The sequence below is a fragment of the Armigeres subalbatus genome, chromosome 1 (genome assembly GCF_024139115.2).
Source record: "Armigeres subalbatus isolate Guangzhou_Male chromosome 1, GZ_Asu_2, whole genome shotgun sequence".
Classification (NCBI taxonomy): Eukaryota; Metazoa; Arthropoda; class Insecta; order Diptera; family Culicidae; genus Armigeres; species Armigeres subalbatus.
Window position 1 is genome coordinate 61,254,906 of NC_085139.1, and position 21,164 is coordinate 61,276,069.

Genomic DNA, 21,164 nt, shown 5'->3' on the forward strand with positions numbered 1-21,164 from the left:
AAAAAACTATTTAATAAAAAATTCACGGAAAAAATTAAATTTCGTTGCGTTTCGTAAAATTTCGAATAAAATGGACCCGGATTTCGTTTCGTTTCGAAGTTTCGGAAGAAAACTTGAATTTCGTTTCGTTTCGTTCCGATCCAACAATAGCATTTCTAATTTCGTTTCGTTTCGTTTCGTCAGGAAAAATTGTGTTATCGCATACCCTTAAATACAGCATCAAAGAAGAGGCCAGTGAGATTCAAGGTCGTTGATCTCGACCCAGTAATCCATGTTGAAGTCGATTCCTGAATGTGGATGATGTGATGCCGTTAAAGTCGTAGAGTGAGTAAAATTCGTTGAAATGCGCGGACATACATCGGATCATGTATCCCATAGTTGATGGAACGAAAGTCTAGGTGAAGGAAGTTTCTAGATCGCAGAGTTCGTGCTGGAGCATAGATTCTCAGTTGATCCAGTATTGCAGGACTATCGATTTTTCCAATCAAAACTTTAGCGGGGAAAGTCGCCTGTGTCATAACGCGCCTGCTTTCGAGGGTATCGAGGCCTAGCAGTTGACACCGGTCGGTATATGGAGGAAGAGTTTCCGGGCAGGGTTTGCAGAAATCGCTCTCAATAGATAACGAACAACGATAAAAGAAAGGCAAAAACTGTTTCGAATCATAGCATGCCATGATAACAAATGTATCAAACTTGTATACCGTGCGGGACCGAAATCCGTACAGCACCGAAATCCGTCCACCTCATGAGATATCAATGAATAAAAGGGTGTTAAAGGTAATAAATGTACAAATAATTTATGTTATCTTGTTCATATACTTGACAGCATGCTTTTAGGGCATATATTTGGAAAGAAGGCTTTGAAATTAAATCAACAAAAATCAAAAACAAATCTCCACCAACCAAACGGGGAGTTCATGCCGCCATTTTGTTTTCGGGTAGATCATAATTGCACCAAAAGTAACTGTGTTTTCATTGCTAATTGCAAATCATTACATAAGATAAGCGGAATATAAATCGAAGGGATCGCTTCTGAAGGTGCGTATCGAACTATTTACAGTAGTAGTTTAGTCAATCAGACTGTTTCAATTTAAATATTTAGTTAAGAAATAGCTGTACGGATTTTGATCCTTTGATTCGAAATCCGTCCACGGTGGACGGATTTCGAGTCAGGAGTAGTTGATTTAATTCATTATTTTATCATGTTTTTCGTAGTTTTTAATGAGTAAATGTGAAACACTTCAAAAGTAGGAGCCTTCATGCGCCTGTGTCAATGACAAACATTTTATTTACATTCGATTCCTATTTTCTAATGACTTTTTCATATACTAAGGTGCTTAAGTGTACGGATTTCGATGCCCCACGGTACAAGTGCGAAAAACTGAATCGGATTAGGCAGCCCCCACAGAGAAGTGATGATTTTCGCTGTGATCTCGCTCATTTTGTGTTGGTGACCGAACAGCTGTGTAGAACAACTTGAAATGCATCAGCAGAGCCAGTGCTCCCCGCATTTGGAGCTTTCTAAAAGAAATTTATCGTTGGGTATAGTTCTCTATCATGACAGCTTGCGAAAAAAGTCTCTCGCGGTATGCTACGTATCGTATATATGTATACAGAGATGATAAGTGAGAGACTTGTTCATTCCCTTTAGGATTCAATCCCTGTTTCCAGGTTATTCCAAGGAGAAACCGTAGGGCGTAGCGTACGAATTTTCATTGGACGGATTTCAGTCTAGTGATCCAAACAGAATGAAATGGACACCACACAATCATGCCAAATTGTAGTATGGATCGAACGAGCGCGCAATATAATGCTTTCAGACACAATGGATCACGGAATTCTTCCGAAATTTTAAACATAAATCCCAAATGTCTATTTGCTCTAGCGATGATGTCCGAATAGTGATGCTTGAATGTAAGACCAGCATCGAGGGTAATCTCCAGATCCTGGACACTGTGCGCACGAAGGAGAAGTTGATTATGGTATGTGATGACGCTACATTTATGCAAACTTATCGTAAGAGATTTAGTGGAGCACCAGTTTTCAAAGGTTCTAACTAGATTCTGGAGATGCATACAGTAAGTAACATAGCGTACTACGGCGTACATTTTTACATCATCGGCATAGAATGTACGGAGCTGTGGCGGGAGAATCAGTGCAACGTCGTTCAAGAACAAAGTAAACAGCAAAGGTCCTAAGTTGCTTCCTTGTGGGACGCCGGAATTGTTAGTAAAGTGATTCGATTCAGCTGAACCAATTCGCACGCAAAGCTCTCGGTTCACAAGGTAAGATTCGAACCATCTGGTTAACACATCTGATACGCCCAGTTTGTTGATATAAAACTGATATGAAATCTATCAGATTCAGAAGCACACACTCCACGATGAATTCCTTTGAAAGCGGCATAAATGCTGGGGTCAGTGGCGTAGCCACGGGGGTGATTTTGGGCATAAAACCCCCCCCAGAGAAAAAATCTTTGGTAGAAATTTTTTTAGAAAAAATGTTCAGAAACCTTCAATATCATAATGATCTAAATTCGACAGGTTTCCTGAGTACAGCGAAAAAATGGGTAAGACGAAAAGTATACATCATAATATGCTCTTAAATGGGTCACATATAGTGTAATTTCTGAAACCCTTCGCGGGCCACAGGGAAAGGCTCAGATGGCCGCACTCTGGGGATCACTGATTTAAATGATCATTCACGAGTATTTAGTGAATTAGAGTTTGATATGACAAGAATTAGCGCTATGGACGAATTAGCACATAACCCTGCTTGTTCATGGTGAATTGGCGTTTTATTTTGCGTGGTTGGAAGCTATGCAAATTCAACATTTTTGTATTAAGTATTTCATATTGACCAATTTGGAAAGCATATCCAGCATCACCAGTGTTGCGGACGCAAAGCTGCCTGGTGATTTGTTTGTTCATCTTCTATAGTAGAAATCAAATGAATGTATTTACTGATATAGAGTGGAATTGTGTACTAAAGGTAAATAGTGGAATATTTATATCTTATTATGTTGAATACAAGCTTTATAGCTTTATAGTGGTGCTGCCGACATTTTTTATTAGGTAAACTTTGGTATTGGTTAAAATTTGCTACGAAATTCCGCGGAATTAGGATTCATTTCGTAAGAATTTAGTTTTTCCGGCGAAATTTTTGAAATTTAACGAAACGAAACGAAAACAAAAAATCTGATTTCCCCATGCTCAAATTACGTGAAATTTCGAGTTACCTGAAACGATTTTTTTTCGAAATACCGCGTATGATCTCCATATATGCAAATGAATTTGCTTTTTCTTTGAGGCATTGACGGTTGGACCGATTTTCAAGATTTAATTACTGATAGATTCGTCTTGAGATCAGCTGTGTTTATATAAATAAAAACACGCACAATTTTGCAGGAAAGTGGGAAAACTGTCAAAATGTAACCATTTCATGAGTTTTGAAGAAAACCATCAAATTCGAACTGGAATCAATCTAGGTGAACGGTTCGGCTCTTCATCTCATATTATAGTTCCCATTTCCATCCTATCAAAAACAAAGCAATGAAAAGGATGTTAGCAAAAAGATGCGGCGAGATTGGTGCTGTATTTCTTTATTTTGCGACGAGATGAATATATCAGGCTGCACGATCACGCTGTCTTATTTGGAGATTATAACCAGTCAGCATTAGTTTGGAATACTTCAACAAACAATCGACTCTATGTAAATGCAACAGATTCGTACATTTCTACGCAATGCGCTGCACTTCTTGATGGCTTCAATTTAAGCGGTTTAAATCAAATCAATGGAATATCGAATAGAAATGGACGGTTTCTTGATCTGGCACTAGTAACCGATTCTTTGTTGAGCCAGTGTGGTCTATTCGAAGCAGCTGAACCTTTAACTCCCCTCGACGCAGATCATCCAGCTCTCACTTTGGAAATCAAAATTCAATCCGATCCGATATTTGAAGATTTCTCTGAGAGACTCGATTTGAATTTCCGAAGAGCAGACTTTGTCGCCCTGACCAATGAATTAAGTCAAATTGATTGTACCTTTCTAGAATCGGTGACGGATGTTGATGATGCTGTGAAAAATTTTACACAATTGATAACACAAATTATACCGGAATATGTGCCTGTGCCAAAAACCAATCTGGGGAAACGCTCGCCTGCGAAATCTAAAAACTCGATGCCCTTTTGCGAAACAGAAATTTGTACAAGCAAGTAATAATTCTCGAGTACTTATTCAAAAGGACGTATGTGATTTTGTAAACAAAGATTCACACGAGGATTTGTCCAATCTGATAGCACCCCCACGCAAACCATCACCACAGACAGGTAGGGGAAGCCTTCGGCGACCTGTTGGTGGTATAGTACCAAAATTACCGGGTATACAACAGTTTTTATATCGAAAATACGTTCTTCGTACACAAGAGAATCTTCGGAAAACCCCTAAACAGTTCTGGTCCTTTATAAACGACAAACGCAATGAAAGAGGCTTGCCGGTAGAGATGTTTCTGGGAGATGAAACTGCAAGCACGCCAGGCGATAAAAGTTAGTTGTTTGCAAAATACTTCAAAAGTGCGTTCAATATTTCTATTGCAACACATGATGAAGCTCTAGAAGCATGCATCGCACGCAACGCATGTGAATTGAGAAACTTTAACATAAGTCATCAACAGGTAGAGAATGCAATCCTTAAGTTTAAGTATTCTACTGCTGCTAGTCATGATGAAATCCCATCTTGCGTTTTAAAAAAGTGTTGTGGCACAATGATTCAACCTTTGACGATACTCTTTAATATGTCGCTACAGCAGGGTACATTTTCTTTCAAATGGAAATCGTTCGTAATGTTTCCAGTGTTCAAAAAAGGTGATGAACAACACATTGAAAACTATCGCGGAATTACATTGTTATGTGCTTGCTCGAAGGTTTTTGAAATTAATCATCAACGATGTACTTGTCATAAGATGAGTTAATACAATCCCATTGAAGTCCACCACTTAATTGGAAGTCGAGTCAAGTACGAGACACTGAAGACGGCCTTACTGTTGAGGTCGAAATACGTATCTGTCAAGATACAATTAAGTGCTGGAATTCAATGGGATTGTACAAACTCGTCTTATGACAAGTGAAGACATTCCACTAAAAAGCTCAAAATAAATTTCTTATCAACGATGTACTGTTTGCTTGCTGCAAAAACTATATATCTCCGGAGCAGCATGGTTTTTACCCGAAAAGATCAGTCTCCACGAACCTAGCCCAATTCACCTCATTTAGCATACGACACCCTAGACACTAGAACAATAGCGTGCATGCGACAATGGATGGAACCGGTTTCACGGATTTTACGGAAACAGCCATATCTCAGGTTTTCGTTGTCCGTTGTTCTATGACATCAATATATCAATCAACTCAGGAAGAGCTCTAGTTTATGTAAAAATAGTGCCCTCAAATAATCCGGATTATCTCCGGTGTCCAACGGTCTGAACATGGATTTGAAACAGCTTCCCAAAACTTGATTAATTTTCCAGTCGAACACTGTAAGAACCAAAGAAATCGGTTGATTTTTCACAGAGTTATGGTCATTTGAAGTTCAATAAAATTTTGCCTGTCCCGATCATTCTGTCCAACCCCTGTAAGTAAAGCAAACAGACAGCTGGGGTTCATCTTCAAAATTTGCGACGAATTTCGTAATCCTCTATGTCTACGGTCATGGTTTTGTACACAAGTCCGCTCAATTTTGGAGACTAGTTCAGTTGTCTGGTGCCCATATCACACCAACTGAATTGCCAGAATCAAAGCCATACAAAGAAAATTCGTGAGAAAAGCCCTACCCAGACTTCCATGGCGTGACCCGACAAACCTACCACCGTATGAAGATCGATGTCGCATCTTAGGATTGCAAACGTTGGAATACAGAAGATTTATCAGTCAAGTGAGCTTCGTTGGGAAAATCTTGCTGGGAGATATAGATTCGATGGAAATATTAGACCAGCTGAACTCATATGCCCCTGAGAGGAACCTTCGCTATCAGAGCTATCAGAGAAATATACAAATCAAATCAAATCTTCGGCAGCGTGATTTTCTGCAGCTACAGCGTCGTTGCGCTGTGTATGGCCTGCACGACCCTATCCGATTCATGTCTGCAAGGTTCAACGTAGTATTTTATCTTTTGACTTCAACTGTTCTGCATCTACATTTCAACGCAAACTTCAGGAAAGGGGACCATCACTATTGAATGGGTGAGTTCCAGTCCAATGCTAATTATGAAGAAGAATCGTTCTACTTGATGCCTTTTCTTTTCTCGATAATTACCATCGCTGAGCATATTTCCACGGATTCCGAAGAACCCCGACAACGTTTGATAAGGCAGGATGACCTCAAATATTTATAAGTTAATTTTAGTATAACTTTGACTCACTCTGTTTGTTTGTTTGTTTGTAAAATCTTATTTATGTACTGTACTGTTTTCAAACGATATGAGGTTTTTATGCCAATTTGAGTAAGATGTTAGTCTACTCAAACTGGCTTTTCCTCGTCACACTTCATTAAGCATCAAGCAGATGAAGTTGAATCAATAAAGTAAAAATAAAAAAATAAAATGAAGTAAAATGTTCAGTGAGATGGAAAACGGAACAGTTACCCTACGTAGTAAAGTGCGAGTACGACGCTTCAATCAAGTACAGGATTGACAATTTGGTAAAAAAAACAACCTGAGCGAGAGCGAGTAGGTTCAACTATATCGCATAAATATCAAATATCAATGATTTTTTTTTACAAATGAAATATCATACCAGAATTTGCTTAGCTAAATGTTACCAATCCTGACAGAATCAACTAAAAGCATCAGGCGAGATAAAACACTGGACTTGGTGAGTTCGGCAGGGTGGTTCTTAGCAGCTAAAATGTAAAATTGCTCAACAATGGAACAAACACATAAACAATGCTGTCCATGGCCAATTGTATCCGAAAAATTTTAGAGCTTAGAATAACTCCAATATCAATACATCGATTATTCACGATTTTGAATACTGCCTCCGATAAAACAGAAGCTCATATTAACAATACACAGTTTATCGCTTTATGATGCCAAAACGATTCGAAATTCTTTTGTAATTAAATATTGTTTGAACAATACCAAACAGCACGTATACGGTGCTGAAATTCCCGACCAAGTACCATCTAAAACGAGAGAAAGAGGAACGGATTCCAGCACATTTGCTCGGATAACAACAACAGTGAAGCTCGTGTGAAAATGTTCTGTTTATTTCCAACATAGTTTCGCAGCTGCCCTAACTCACGATGTGTATGGCTGAGTCGGGGGTTTGTTTTTCAGAAGGATCGTCTCTGTCTCTCTTTTGCACCGGCGGCAGTGCAGTCAGCGGTGCAGCAATGTGGGTTGCCGTCAACACAACACCCCACCATATTGCATTGGCGTCTATTGTGGGTGGACGAGCTGCGCCTCCACCGTCACATATTGTAACGCGAAGTTTACATTTACATTTGATACACTTCGTCACATTGTTGTCCAGCGAGGTGTTGGTCTGGTGAAAGTGTTTGCTTTATGATTTTTTGCGCTTTTGTTGGTGCGGGGAAAATATAGCTGTCGTAAATGAACGCTGGGAACACAAACCACAATGTAGTGCACTTGATGTTAAAGCAACATTGATTTTCGTTTTGAATTAATAAATTGAAGTAAAAATCGCTTTCTGATATGACAACAGTTTTCCAGTATGAAATGTTTTTAAGAGTAAAGGTACATGATATGATAATAATAATCGGTGACAAGTGGCAAGTAGACTTGTAAAGCGAGAGTTTCCGGATGTTATATAAAGTTATAAAAAGTTGGAAAAACATCCTTGTATAGCGACAGTTTACGTTATTTCCGGATGTTATATAAACTATATAAACGAAGTGAAACGGTTAATGTAAGCGATAATGGATTAGGTGAGGTGTATAGTTTGGGTATCACAGACTCTCTGTCTTGACAGTTTCTGTCGAACATTGAGATACACCCTTCCTTAGTTTTTGAAAGCTATCCTGCAAGGAATTACTAAAGTAACGAAGTCATCACTTGTGCAAATGTCACCACTTTCCCCCATATATGATATTACAAATGGCAGCAGCCAAACGCTTGGTCGAAAAATGAAACATCCACTCATCGATGTTTGACGAAGGGTATCGAATATCCTTGGGTCAATTCCGCCCCTTATCCCACGATCTCGTGCAACGAAATCGTCGGAACCCATCAAAAGCTCATATCAATCACCACACATCACTGTATTTCGCCCAACATTATCATCAAATGGTAAAATTATGGAAATCCCATGTCATTTGGGGGACACTTGGACTCTCCATCTCCATTTACCCGAAGCCCCATCAATCTTCCGAACGAAAGTAAAGAATTCTTCTAGCTGCGTCCCAAAAGGAAATTTTCTTTTCCACAACGCAAATACAATTCGGCAAAACTGGGAGGAACTCATATTTATAAGACCCACACTCACCCCGTGGCCCCTCATAGTCACACATGCTCTGCTCAGTCGCACTGCACTCGGAAGAAATCACCCACCGAACGGCCTTCCGCCGGGTGCGGCAGTCTGTCTAAATCTTTCCGGGCCATCGAAAGTGGCTTCCTCGTTGTGATTCAAACTCTGTCTGCCTACGGACCAATGCCGGTCCATTTGAAAGCGGGAAGCCAAAGCACACCGATGACAACGTTCAATTGTTATTGCCTGTACGTGCCGGGAATGTTACTGTTTCCGAAGTAAGGCCCCATAATCCGGGGGATGAAGCACAGCAAGATGATGATGATGATGATGGCGGCGATGGGGGCAATGGGGATGATGACGATGTCGTCAATTTAAATCTGCTGCTGCTGCTGCTGGCCTCAGCGTTTCCGTTCGGCCACGTTGAATGGGGGCGGGAGGTCATTTAGATGTTTCCCAGGTGGCCAATAATCGAATAGGTTGTAGTTTTTGGTGGACCTGAAACCATAGGCCGTTTGTGTCGGCCAGTGGTGAGCTGCTTTATTGGGTTTGGAAATAGGAGTTCGTTCTGCTGACAGGTGCATTTAATGGACGGACACAGCTTGATTTATTGTTTAATAGAATTCTGTGGAGAAACCTGACAGAAACAAAATTAAGCGAATTGCTGATCATAAAAACTATGCAGTCCACAATGAAAACAATATCCAAAAATGAACGAGACAAGACATCTATTCCAATAATGTCGAGATAGATTCTCTGTCGGATTTCAGCAAATGGATTTGTCGGAATCCTAGCCAGGATTTTGTCGGAATTCTGCCCAGCATTCACTCAGAGTCCTGCAAAAGATGCTATCGGAATCCTTGACAGGATTCTGTCGGAATCCTTGACAGGATTCTGTCGGAATCCTTGACAGGATTCTGTCGGAATCCTTGACAGGATTCTGTCGGAATCCTTGACAGGATTCTGTCGGAATGCTTGACAGGATTCTGTCGGAATCCTTGACAGGATTCTGTCGGAATCCTTGACAGGATTCTGTCGGAATCCTTGACAGGATTCTGTCGGAATCCTTGACAGGATTCTGTCGGAATCCTTGACAGGATTCTGTCGGAATCCTTGACAGGATTCTGTCGGAATCCTTGACAGGATTCTGTCGGAATCCTTGACAGGATTCTGTCAGAATCCTTGACAGGATTCTGTCAGAATCCTTGACAGGATTCTGTAGGAATCCTTGACAGGATTCTGTCGGAATCCTTGACAGGATTCTGTCGGAATCCTTGACAGGATTCTGTCGGAATCCTTGACAGGATTCTGTCGGAATCCTTGACAGGATTCTGTCGGAATCCTTGACAGGATTCTGTCGGAATCCTTGACAGGATTCTGTCGGAATCCTTGACAGGATTCTGTCGGAATCCTTGACAGGATTCTGTCGGAATCCTTGACAGGATTCTGTCGGAATCCTTGACAGGATTCTGTCGGAATCCTTGACAGGATTCTGTCGGAATCCTTGACAGGATTCTGTCGGAATCCTTGACAGGATTCTGTCGGAATCCTTGACAGGATTCTGTCGGAATCCTTGACAGGATTCTGTCGGAATCCTTGACAGGATTCTGTCGGAATCCTTGACAGGATTCTGTCGGAATCCTTGACAGGATTCTGTCGGAATCCTTGACAGGATTCTGTCGGAATCCTTGACAGGATTCTGTCGGAATCCTTGACAGGATTCTGTCGGAATCCTTGACAGGATTCTGTCGGAATCCTTGACAGGATTCTGTCGGAATCCTTGACAGGATTCTGTCGGAATCCTTGACAGGATTCTGTCGGAATCCTTGACAGGATTCTGTCGGAATCCTGTCGGAATCCTTGACAGGATTCTGTCGGAATCCTTGACAGGATTCTGTCGGAATCCTTGACAGGATTCTGTCGGAATCCTTGACAGGATTCTGTCGGAGTCCTTGACAGGATTCTGTCGGAATCCTTGACAGGATTCTGTCGGAATCCTTGACAGGATTCAGTGTAGGAATCCTTGACAGGATTCAGTGTCGGAATCCTTGACAGGATTCTGTCGGAATCCTTGACAGGATTCTGTCGGAATCCTTGACAGGATTCTGTCGGAATCCTTGACAGGATTTTGTCGGAATCCTTGACAGGATTTTGTCGGAATCCTTGACAGGATTTTGTCGGAATCCTTGACAGGATTCTGTCGGAATCCTTGACAGGATTCTGTCGGAATCCTTGACAGGATTCTGTCGGAATCCTTGACAGGATTCTGTCGGAATCCTTGACAGGATTCTGTCGGAATCCTTGACAGGATTCTGTCGGAATCCTTGACAGGATTCTGTCGGAATCCTTGACAGGATTCTGTCGGAATCCTTGACAGGATTCTGTCGGAATCCTTGACAGGATTCTGTCGGAATTCTTGACAGGATTCTGTCGGAATCCTTGACAGGATTCTGTCGGAATCCTTGACAGGATTCTGTCGGAATCCTTGACAGGATTCTGTCGGAATCCTTGACAGGATTCTGTCGGAATCCTTGACAGGATTCTGTCGGAATCCTTGACAGGATTCTGTCGGAATCCTTGACAGGATTCTGTCGGAATCCTTGACAGGATTCTGTCGGAATCCCTGACAGGATTCTGTCGGAATCCTTGACAGGATTCTGTCGGAATCCTTGACAGGATTCTGTCGGAATCCTTGACAGGATTCTGTCGGAATCCTTGACAGGATTCTGTCGGAATCCTTGACAGGATTCTGTCGGAATCCTTGACAGGATTCTGTCGGAATCCTTGACAGGATTCTGTCGGAATCCTTGACAGGATTCTGTCGGAATCCTTGACAGGATCCTGTCGGAATCCTTGACAGGATTCTGTCGGAATCCTTGACAGGATTCTGTCGGAATCCTTGACAGGATTCTGTCGGAATCCTTGACAGGATTCTGTCGGAATCCTTGACAGGATTCTGTCGGAATCCTTGACAGGATTCTGTCGGAATCCTTGACAGGATTCTGTCGGAATCCTTGACAGGATTCTGTCGGAATCCTTGACAGGATTCTGTCGGAATCCTTGACAGGATTCTGTCGGAATCCTTGACAGGATTCTGTCGGAATCCTTGACAGGATTCTGTCGGAATCCTTGACAGGATTCTGTCGGAATCCTTGACAGGATTCTGTCGGAATCCTTGACAGGATTCTGTCGGAATCCTTGACAGGATTCTGTCGGAATCCTTGACAGGATTCTGTCGGAATCCTTGACAGGATTCTGTCGGAATCCTTGACAGGATTCTGTCGGAATCCTTGACAGGATTCTGTCGGAATCCTTGACAGGATTCTGTCGGAATCCTTGACAGGATTCTGTCGGAATCCTTGACAGGATTCTGTCGGAATCCTTGACAGGATTCTGTCGGAATCCTTGACAGGATTCTGTCGGAATCCTTGACAGGATTCTGTCGGAATCCTTGACAGGATTCTGTCGGAATCCTTGACAGGATTCTGTCGGAATCCTTGACAGGATTCTGTCGGAATCCTTGACAGGATTCTGTCGGAATCCTTGACAGGATTCTGTCGGAATCCTTGACAGGATTCTGTCGGAATTCTTGACAGGATTCTGTCGGAATCCTTGACAGGATTCTGTCGGAATCCTTGACAGGATTCTGTCGGAATCCTTGACAGGATTCTGTCGGAATCCTTGACAGGATTCTGTCGGAATCCTTGACAGGATTCTGTCGGAATCCTTGACAGGATTCTGTCGGAATCCTTGACAGGATTCTGTCGGAATCCTTGACAGGATTCTGTCGGAATCCTTGACAGGATTCTGTCGGAATCCTTGACAGGATTCTGTCGGAATCCTTGACAGGATTCTGTCGGAATCCTTGACAGGATTCTGTCGGAATCCTTGACAGTATTCTGTCGGAATCCTTGACAGGATTCTGTCGGAATCTTGTCGGAATCCTTGTCAGGAATCTGTCGGAATCCTTGACAGGATTCTGTCGGAATCCTTGACAGGATTCTGTCGGAATCCTTGACAGGATTCTGTCGGAATCCTTGACAGGATTCTGTCGGAATCCTTGACAGGATTCTGTCGGAATCCTTGACAGGATTCTGTCGGAATCCTTGACAGGATTCTGTCGGAATCCTTGACAGGATTCTGTCGGAATCCTTGACAGGATTCTGTCGGAATCCTTGACAGGATTCTGTCGGAATCCTTGACAGGATTCTGTCGGAATCCTTGACAGGATTCTGTCGGAATCCTTGACAGGATTCTGTCGGAATCCTTGACAGGATTCTGTCGGAATCCTTGACAGGATTCTGTCGGAATCCTTGACAGGATTCTGTCGGAATCCTTGACAGGATTCTGTCGGAATCCTTGACAGGATTCTGTCGGAATCCTTGACAGGATTCTGTCGGAATCCTTGACAGGATTCTGTCGGAATCCTTGACAGGATTCTGTCGGAATCCTTGACAGGATTCTGTCGGAATCCTTGACAGGATTCTGTCGGAATCCTTGACAGGATTCTGTCGGAATCCTTGACAGGATTCTGTCGGAATCCTTGACAGGATTCTGTCGGAATCCTTGACAGGATTCTGTCGGAATCCTTGACAGGATTCTGTCGGAATCCTTGACAGGATTCTGTCGGAACCCTTACAGGATTCTGTCGGAATCCTTGACAGGATTCTGTCGGAATCCTTGACAGGATTCTGTCGGAATCCTTGACAGGATTCTGTCGGAATCCTTGACAGGATTCTGTCGGAATCCTTGACAGGATTCTGTCGGAATCCTTGACAGGATTCTGTCGGAATCCTTGACAGGATTCTGTCGGAATCCTTGACAGGATTCTGTCGGAATCCTTGACAGGATTCTGTCGAAATCTCTGACATGATTCTATCGGAATCCTCGACAGGATTCTGTCCCAATCCTCGACAGGATTCTGTCGGAATCCTTGACAGGATTCTGTCGGAATCCTTGACAGGATTCTGTCGGAATCCTTGACAGGATTCTGTCGGAATCCTTGACAGGATTCTGTCGGAATCCTTGACAGGATTCTGTCGGAATCCTTGACAGGATTCTGTCGGAATCCTTGACAGGATTCTGTCGGAATCCTGAACAGGATTCTGTCGGAATCCGGACAGGATTCTGTCGGAATCCTGAACAGGATTCTGTCGGAATCCTTGACAGGATTCTGTCGGAATCCTTGACAGGATTCTGTCGGAATCCTTGACAGGATTCTGTCGGAATCCTTGACAGGATTCTGTCGGAATCCTTGACAGGATTCTGTCGGAATCCTTGACAGGATTCTGTCGGAATCCTTGACAGGATTCTGTCGGAATCCTTGACAGGATTCTGTCGGAATCCTTGACAGCATTCTGTCGGAATCCTTGACAGGATTCTGTCGGAATCCTTGACAGGATTCTGTCGGAATCCTTGACAGGATTCTGTCGGAATCCTTGACAGGATTCTGTCGGAATCCTTGACAGGATTCTGTCGGAATCCTTGACAGGATTCTGTCGGAATCCTTGACAGGATTCTGTCGGAATCCTTGACAGGATTCTGTCGGAATCCTTGACAGGATTCTGTCGGAATCCTTGACAGGATTCTGTCGGAATCCTTGACAGGATTCTGTCGGAATCCTTGACAGGATTCTGTCGGAATCCTTGACAGGATTCTGTCGGAATCCTTGACAGGATTCTGTCGGAATCCTTGACAGGATTCTGTCGGAATCCTTGACAGGATTCTGTCGGAATCCTTGACAGGATTCTGTCGGAATCCTTGACAGGATTCTGTCGGAATCCTTGACAGGATTCTGTCGGAATCCTTGACAGGATTCTGTCGGAATCCTTGACAGGATTCTGTCGGAATCCTTGACAGGATTCTGTCGGAATCCTTGACAGGATTCTGTCGGAATCCTTGACAGGATTCTGTCGGAATCCTTGACAGGATTCTGTCGGAATCCTTGACAGGATTCTGTCGGAATCCTTGACAGGATTCTGTCGGAATCCTTGACAGGATTCTGTCGGAATCCTTGACAGGATTCTGTCGGAATCCTTGACAGGATTCTGTCGGAATCCTTGACAGGATTCTGTCGGAATCCTTGACAGGATTCTGTCGGAATCCTTGACAGGATTCTGTCGGAATCCTTGACAGGATTCTGTCGGAATCCTTGACAGGATTCTGTCGGAATCCTTGACAGGATTCTGTCGGAATCCTTGACATGAATCTGTCGGAATCCTTGACAGGATTCTGTCGAAATCCTTAACAGAATTCTGTCGGAATCCTTGACAGGAATCTGTCGAAATCTCTGACATGATTCTATCGGAATCCTCGACAGGATTCTGTTGGAATCCTTGACAAGATTCTGTCGGAATCCTTGACAGGATTCTGTCGGAATCCTTGACAGGATTCTGTCGGAATCCTTGACAGGATTCTGTCGGAATCCTTGACAGGATTCTGTCGGAATCCTTGACAGGATTCTGTCGGAATCCTTGACAGGATTCTGTCGGAATCCTTGACAAGATTCTGTCGGAATCCTCTGTCGGAATCCTGACAGGATTCTGTCGGAACCTTGACAGGATTCTGTCGGAATCCTTGACAGGATTCTGTCGGAATCCTTGACAGGATTCTGTCGGAATCCTTGACAGGATTCTGTCGGAATCCTTGACAGGATTCTGTCGGAATCCTTGACAGGATTCTGTCGGAATCCTTGACAGGATTCTGTCGGAATCCTTGACAGGATTCTGTCGGAATCCTTGACAAGATTCTGTCGGAATCCTTGACAGGATTCTGTCGGAATCCTTGACAGGATTCTGTCGGAATCCTTGACAGGATTCTGTCGGAATCCTTGACAGGATTCTGTCGGAATCTTTGACAGGATTTTGCCGGAATCCTTGACAGGATTCTGTCGGAATCCTTGACAGGATTCTGTCGGAATCCTTGACAGGATTCTGTCGGAATCCTTGACAGGATTCTGTCGGAATCCTTGACAGGATTCTGTCGGAATCCTTGACAGGATTCTGTCGGAATCCTTGACAGGATTCTGTCGGAATCCTTGACAGGATTCTGTCGGAATCCTTGACAGGATTCTGTCGGAATCCTTGACAGGATTCTGTCGGAATCCTTGACAGGATTCTGTCGGAATCCTTGACAGGATTCTGTCGGAATCCTTGACAGGATTCTGTCGGAATCCTTGACAGGATTCTGTCGGAATCCTTGACAGGATTCTGTCGGAATCCTTGACAGGATTCTGTCGGAATCCTTGACAGGATTCTGTCGGAATCCTTGACAGGATTCTGTCGGAATCCTTGACAGGATTCTGTCGGAATCCTTAACAGGATTCTGTCGGAATCCTTGACAGGATTCTGTCGGAATCCTTGACAGGATTCTGTCGGAATCCTTGACAGGATTCTGTCGGAATCCTTGACAGGATTCTGTCGGAATCCTTGACAGGATTCTGTCGGAATCCTTGACAGGATTCTGTCGGAATCCTTGACAGGATTCTGTCGGAATCCTTGACAGGATTCTGTCGGAATCCTTGACCGGATTCTGTAGGAATCCTTGACAGGATTCTGTCGGAATCCTTGACAGGATTCTGTCGGAATCCTTGACAGGATTCTGTCGGAATCCTTGACAGGATTCTGTCGGAATCCTTGACAGGATTCTGTCGGAATCCTTGACAGGATTCTGTCGGAATCCTTGACAGGATTCTGTCGGAATCCTTGACAGGATTCTGTCGGAATCCTTGACAGGATTCTGTCGGAATCCTTGATAGGATTCTGTCGGAATCCTTGACAGGATTCTGTCGGAATCCTTGACAGGATTCTGTCGGAATCCTTGACAGGATTCTGTCGGAATCCTTGACAGGATTCTGTCGGAATCCTTGACAGGATTCTGTCGGAATCCTTGACAGGATTCTGTCGGAATCCTTGACAGGATTCTGTCGGAATCCTTGACAGGATTCTGTCGGAATCCTTGACAGGGTTCTGTCGGAATCCTTGACAGGATTCTGTCGGAATCCTTGACAGGATTCTGTCGGAATCCTTGACAGGATTCTGTCGGAATCCTTGACAGGATTCTGTCGGAATCCTTGACAGGATTCTGTCGGAATCCTTGACAGGATTCTGTCGGAATCCTTGACAGGATTCTGTCGGAATCCTTGACAGGATTCTGTCGGAATCCTTGACAGGATTCTGTCGGAATCCTTGACAGGATTCTGTCGGAATCCTTGACAGGATTCTGTCGGAATCCTTGACAGGATTCTGTCGGAATCCTTGACAGGATTCTGTCGGAATCCTTGACAGGATTCTGTCGGAATCCTTGACAGGATTCTGTCAAGGATTTACAAATTTTACAAAATTTACAAAATTTACAAAATTTTACAAAATTTTCAAAATTTACAAAATTTACAAAATTTACAAAATTTACAAAATTTACAAAATTTACAAAATTTACAAAATTTACAAAATTTACAAAATTTACAAAATTTACAAAAATTACAAAATCCACATTATTTAAAAAATTTACAAAATTTTCAAAATTTACAAAATTTACAAAATTTATCAAATTTATAAAATTTACAATTTTTCCTAAATTTACGATCACTTTTAATCTCCACAACTTTTTCTCTCTGTGTCAGATATATTTTATGTGAAGGAGCATTATTTGAGAAAATAAAACATGATTTAGGGGAATTTTCAAGTCTGGTTTTGCTTCAAAGCTTGTTCAATTAAAGTGTACCAACGTAATGGGCTCGGCACAGTTCATTTAAATGCAACAATTTGAAATAAATCAGGGTGAATCCCTTCAAATTGGTTTTGATAGTCCTCATGCTGCTTCGAAAGCGGTCGTACGATAATATTTCAAATTTGATAAATTTCGCGATAGATATTTCTCATTTTTTTCTTCTAAGCATTCACATGCTGGAAGATTAGTTTTTTGTTGACGCAACTCTGACAACTGACACAACTTAGTTTTTTGATGACTGACTCAACTTAATTTTCTTATGTAACATTGTTTGGCCAGGTAAGTAATTGTTTGGCCAGGTAAGATTTTCTCTACTTTAGTTGTCGAACACATCATTTTATAACATCATGCTTTGTCGACTAAGGCGTCTAAGGTTCCCACCACTCATATCCCTTTATTTATCGTGTTGCCATCATTTCCCCTAATGCTGTATAAATAACTGTCGAAGCACAATTTCAAGCACAGCAACCAATTTTTGCATATTTTATCATCCCGAACACTCATCGAATAGAGTACCGGTTCGATGGCTTGTCACCGAGAGCAATCCACACGCATTTTCATGTGCGGACTGTGCCCATAGAACCGATTTTCCGGGGATGTGTCTAGCCCGGGGGGAGCTGCTGCCATAAAAGCTTTCAAATGTGGACATAAATTTCGATTGATTTATCACTCATAACATACCCGCGGGAGTCGGTCAGGCTTTCGATTGGACCGACCGAAAATGTGCTGCCAAACCCGTTCTCCTAAATCATGCCGACTCACATATATGGCTTTTTGGGGAATCGAAAACGAGTGACTGCCGCCGTGTGTCTATTGGTGGAGTGTATTTTTTTATGTTGGTTGAAGAGTTATGAAAGACGTCACAAACACGTGCTCCAAGTCCCAGATGTGTTCGGTGAAGTTTGATTTTGTTTTCAGGGGGAAACAAGTTGAGCGAAGTTTGTTTTGCAATAAATGTCGGATTTTAATCAACGTCAATTTTTGAACCATGTTGCAATCCGTCAATCGTGTTTCCCACTCGAACGTAAAAGAGAAGAATGGTGAGAACTTTTCAAAAGTTGTCGCGTCGTGAGCTGAGAGTTGATCACAATTATCTGAAGAGCGTGTCAAAGTGCGTTAAGGGGCGTGAACTGTCGAAATTGAGAATCCCTCCTTGTTAAGCCATTCCATTTGAAACTGAAGAACAAGATTTGAAAAAATGTGACATGGATACGAACAAAAAAAAATACTTCGATCTTACAAATTGATATTGGAGAAATTATTTAACAAGAGCAAGATTTTGCAATCATTATGACGAATATTCATAAGCTGTTATGAGAGAATCGAAGACCTATGGAAACATTATAATACAGAGTGTCAATTGAAGTGGAAGCAGAGTTTGCTATGAATGAATATGGAGAGTAAAGAATTATAAAATGTAATCCAAATTTAACTCATTTTAGTTTCCAATCCAAACATTTTAATACCAGTCCTTAACCCGTGTGCAGAGAACATTCCGACCTGACTAATTTCAACCCATTCAAAAATGCAGAGCCTATTTATGTGTTTAAATACCCAGCCCTAGAATTCAATCATCAGTCAGTTCTACGCCTTTCCTCCACCGACCGATCCGTTACTGCACGTGAACATCATGCGATCCAAAACTAATCTACCAACAACCGGAATGATGCATCCCATGCAAACCAGTGCAGCAAGTTCGTCCCGGCAATTCATTTCCACCTTCCTGGTTCTCCACTCTGAAGTGACACTTGATTGTAGCCATAAGCCAGTCAATCCACGGCCGGCGTTGGCAGTCATTCGCATCCAGTCAGTTGGTGACGACACGAGTGTACAAGCCCAGGCACAGGTCCCGAGCCGAACTGCACTACAAAATACGTCGCTTGTAATCCAGTAAGTCAACCCAATCGTACGCTCACCGGTTTTCATCTCGACCATCGTTGCCACTGAACTCATACACCGAACCGGAACCCCAATTTTCCAAGCAATGGCAAATTGTAAAATCTAATTTTCCTACCCCAGCCGGCCGCGCTGCCCCAGGCTCGACAACCCCTTTCGCATAGAAGATACCTCAATTGGCTCTTATCGGGTTGAAACGGAAGCCTACACAAAATTCCCGCCCATGTTCCCATTCCGCCTCAGAAGCAGGGGATAGGATTTCGATGAAAATGTAACCACGAATGGGTATCACCTTCAGACTCGTTTTCATTTCTGATGGCAAGAGCTTTAGGTTTTCGGTGGGAGTAACCACTTGGACATTTTTGAACCGACTACAAAATGAATGAAGCATCTCATCGGTGCAACTGGATTTGATAAACTGAATGTTAGTTAATTTCGCAATTTTCTTTTATTTTGTATTTTTAAAATACTGTAGATTCTTGTTTTTTATTCTAATTGTTTTCTATATTTTGTAAATTTCTTAAATTTTGTAATGTTTGTAGCCATTTTATTTTGTTTCTAACGGTTTTTCCACAAGTTTATGATGATTCTTTTCGTATTATGACGCCTTTTCAAGATCACTTTTAATTCGATTGTTGTGTTTTTGGAAGTTCCTTATCTTCACGCCTCCGGTTATTCCGGTTGACTTCGACAGCCAACCCAATTCATCCTGATCGGATCATTTTATTTTATCACATCAGTTCCACACTTATCTGAATTAAAAAGACGCTTTACGAAGGTATGAAATGTAAAACCTTGATTCCTCGAAGGAGCGGAATGCCATTTGCGGAGTAACAAAGATAATCTGACCATCTGGCATCGCCTATTTTGCCCATAAAGACACCCACCGATGAACTCGTGGCGAAATCATGAATGCCGATGACATGGGTAGTTTATTTTATTGAAATAGTTATTGCCGGGCTTTTGTGTTTCGGGTTACCTTCTGCATAATTCGACATTCGGTCTTAAAGGTCACCCCCGACTGCTGAGTGAGGTTCTGAGGAGATTGACTGAACGATTACTCCCGGCGGGATTTCCTTCTTTACAGCGTTATTGAAGGAAAATTTTATTTTACTTTTAATACGATCGATTGAGCTGCCAAAAACTTTTCCGATTAACAGTTAAATGCTCGATTTTGAATAGATAATTTAAACAAATTGCTTACCGTGTAGTTGAGCTAACGATTGAAGCGTGTTCGTATTGCAGTTGAGAAATCCTGAAACAAAGAACGGGAAAATGGATAAATATTTTATTGTAAGTCATCAAAGGAGTAAAGAGATGAATAGTGAAACATTTGAAAGAAAATGGAGTACGATAAAGAATTGAATCGAAACTAAAATGCGAAAACACATGAAAGAGAATCAAAAATGTTCGAGAAAAATAACCTAGGAAAAAGCACATGAAAAATAATCTCATTGCATGAAAAAACACGTTTCATTAAGTGAAGTATCTTCGGTGTCAATTATTGGCCTTACAAGACATCCCATAAATCCTATTTAGCATAAACCCAACTCTGTGCAACGTACTCCCACCGATGGACCGAAACAATTTCAATTTCCAGATTTCCATCTCTAATGGGAATAGTTTACTTCATTCATATCGCACTATAATCCAATTTACAACTGCTGGTGCTGCCGGTTGGGTTGCAGTACCATCCATTGTCTGCCAGGAGATCCCCAGAATCCGTAGCAAGTCCAGCAGCGAACCGTAGGAATCACAGTCCATCACAGTCCCATTGAAATTGGTCCACTCCACGTGTGTGCATGTGTGAGGCTGTGGCACCGTCCTCTTACAAGCTATAGGGCTTCAACGATCACAAAACGGGTGACCAAATCACCCTTTAATGGGAAAACTTAATTCTTAATGAAATGCTCTTCGGTTCACGCCTCACCAGTGGTCCCTTCTTCTTTGCCGAATACTGTGTCTGCTCAGGAATCAGGATTGGTTGAATCCACATGGCGGCAAATGTCGTAACCATAGTCATCGTTGTCGTCGTCAAATTACCAACTCACACGCCAAGGGC

At 42.4% G+C, this 21,164-nt stretch overlaps 1 protein-coding gene across 1 annotated transcript in view; it reads right to left on the minus strand.

Moving 5' to 3' along the window:
• The window catches only part of LOC134226186 (cytoplasmic polyadenylation element-binding protein 2), a 1,213,088-nt gene that overhangs the window by 535,389 nt on the left and 656,535 nt on the right, over positions 1-21,164 (minus strand). The window contains exon 3 of the mRNA XM_062706791.1: positions 20,307-20,357. Within this exon, the coding sequence (XP_062562775.1) occupies positions 20,307-20,357 (51 nt within the window). The remainder of the gene's footprint in view (positions 1-20,306; positions 20,358-21,164) is intronic.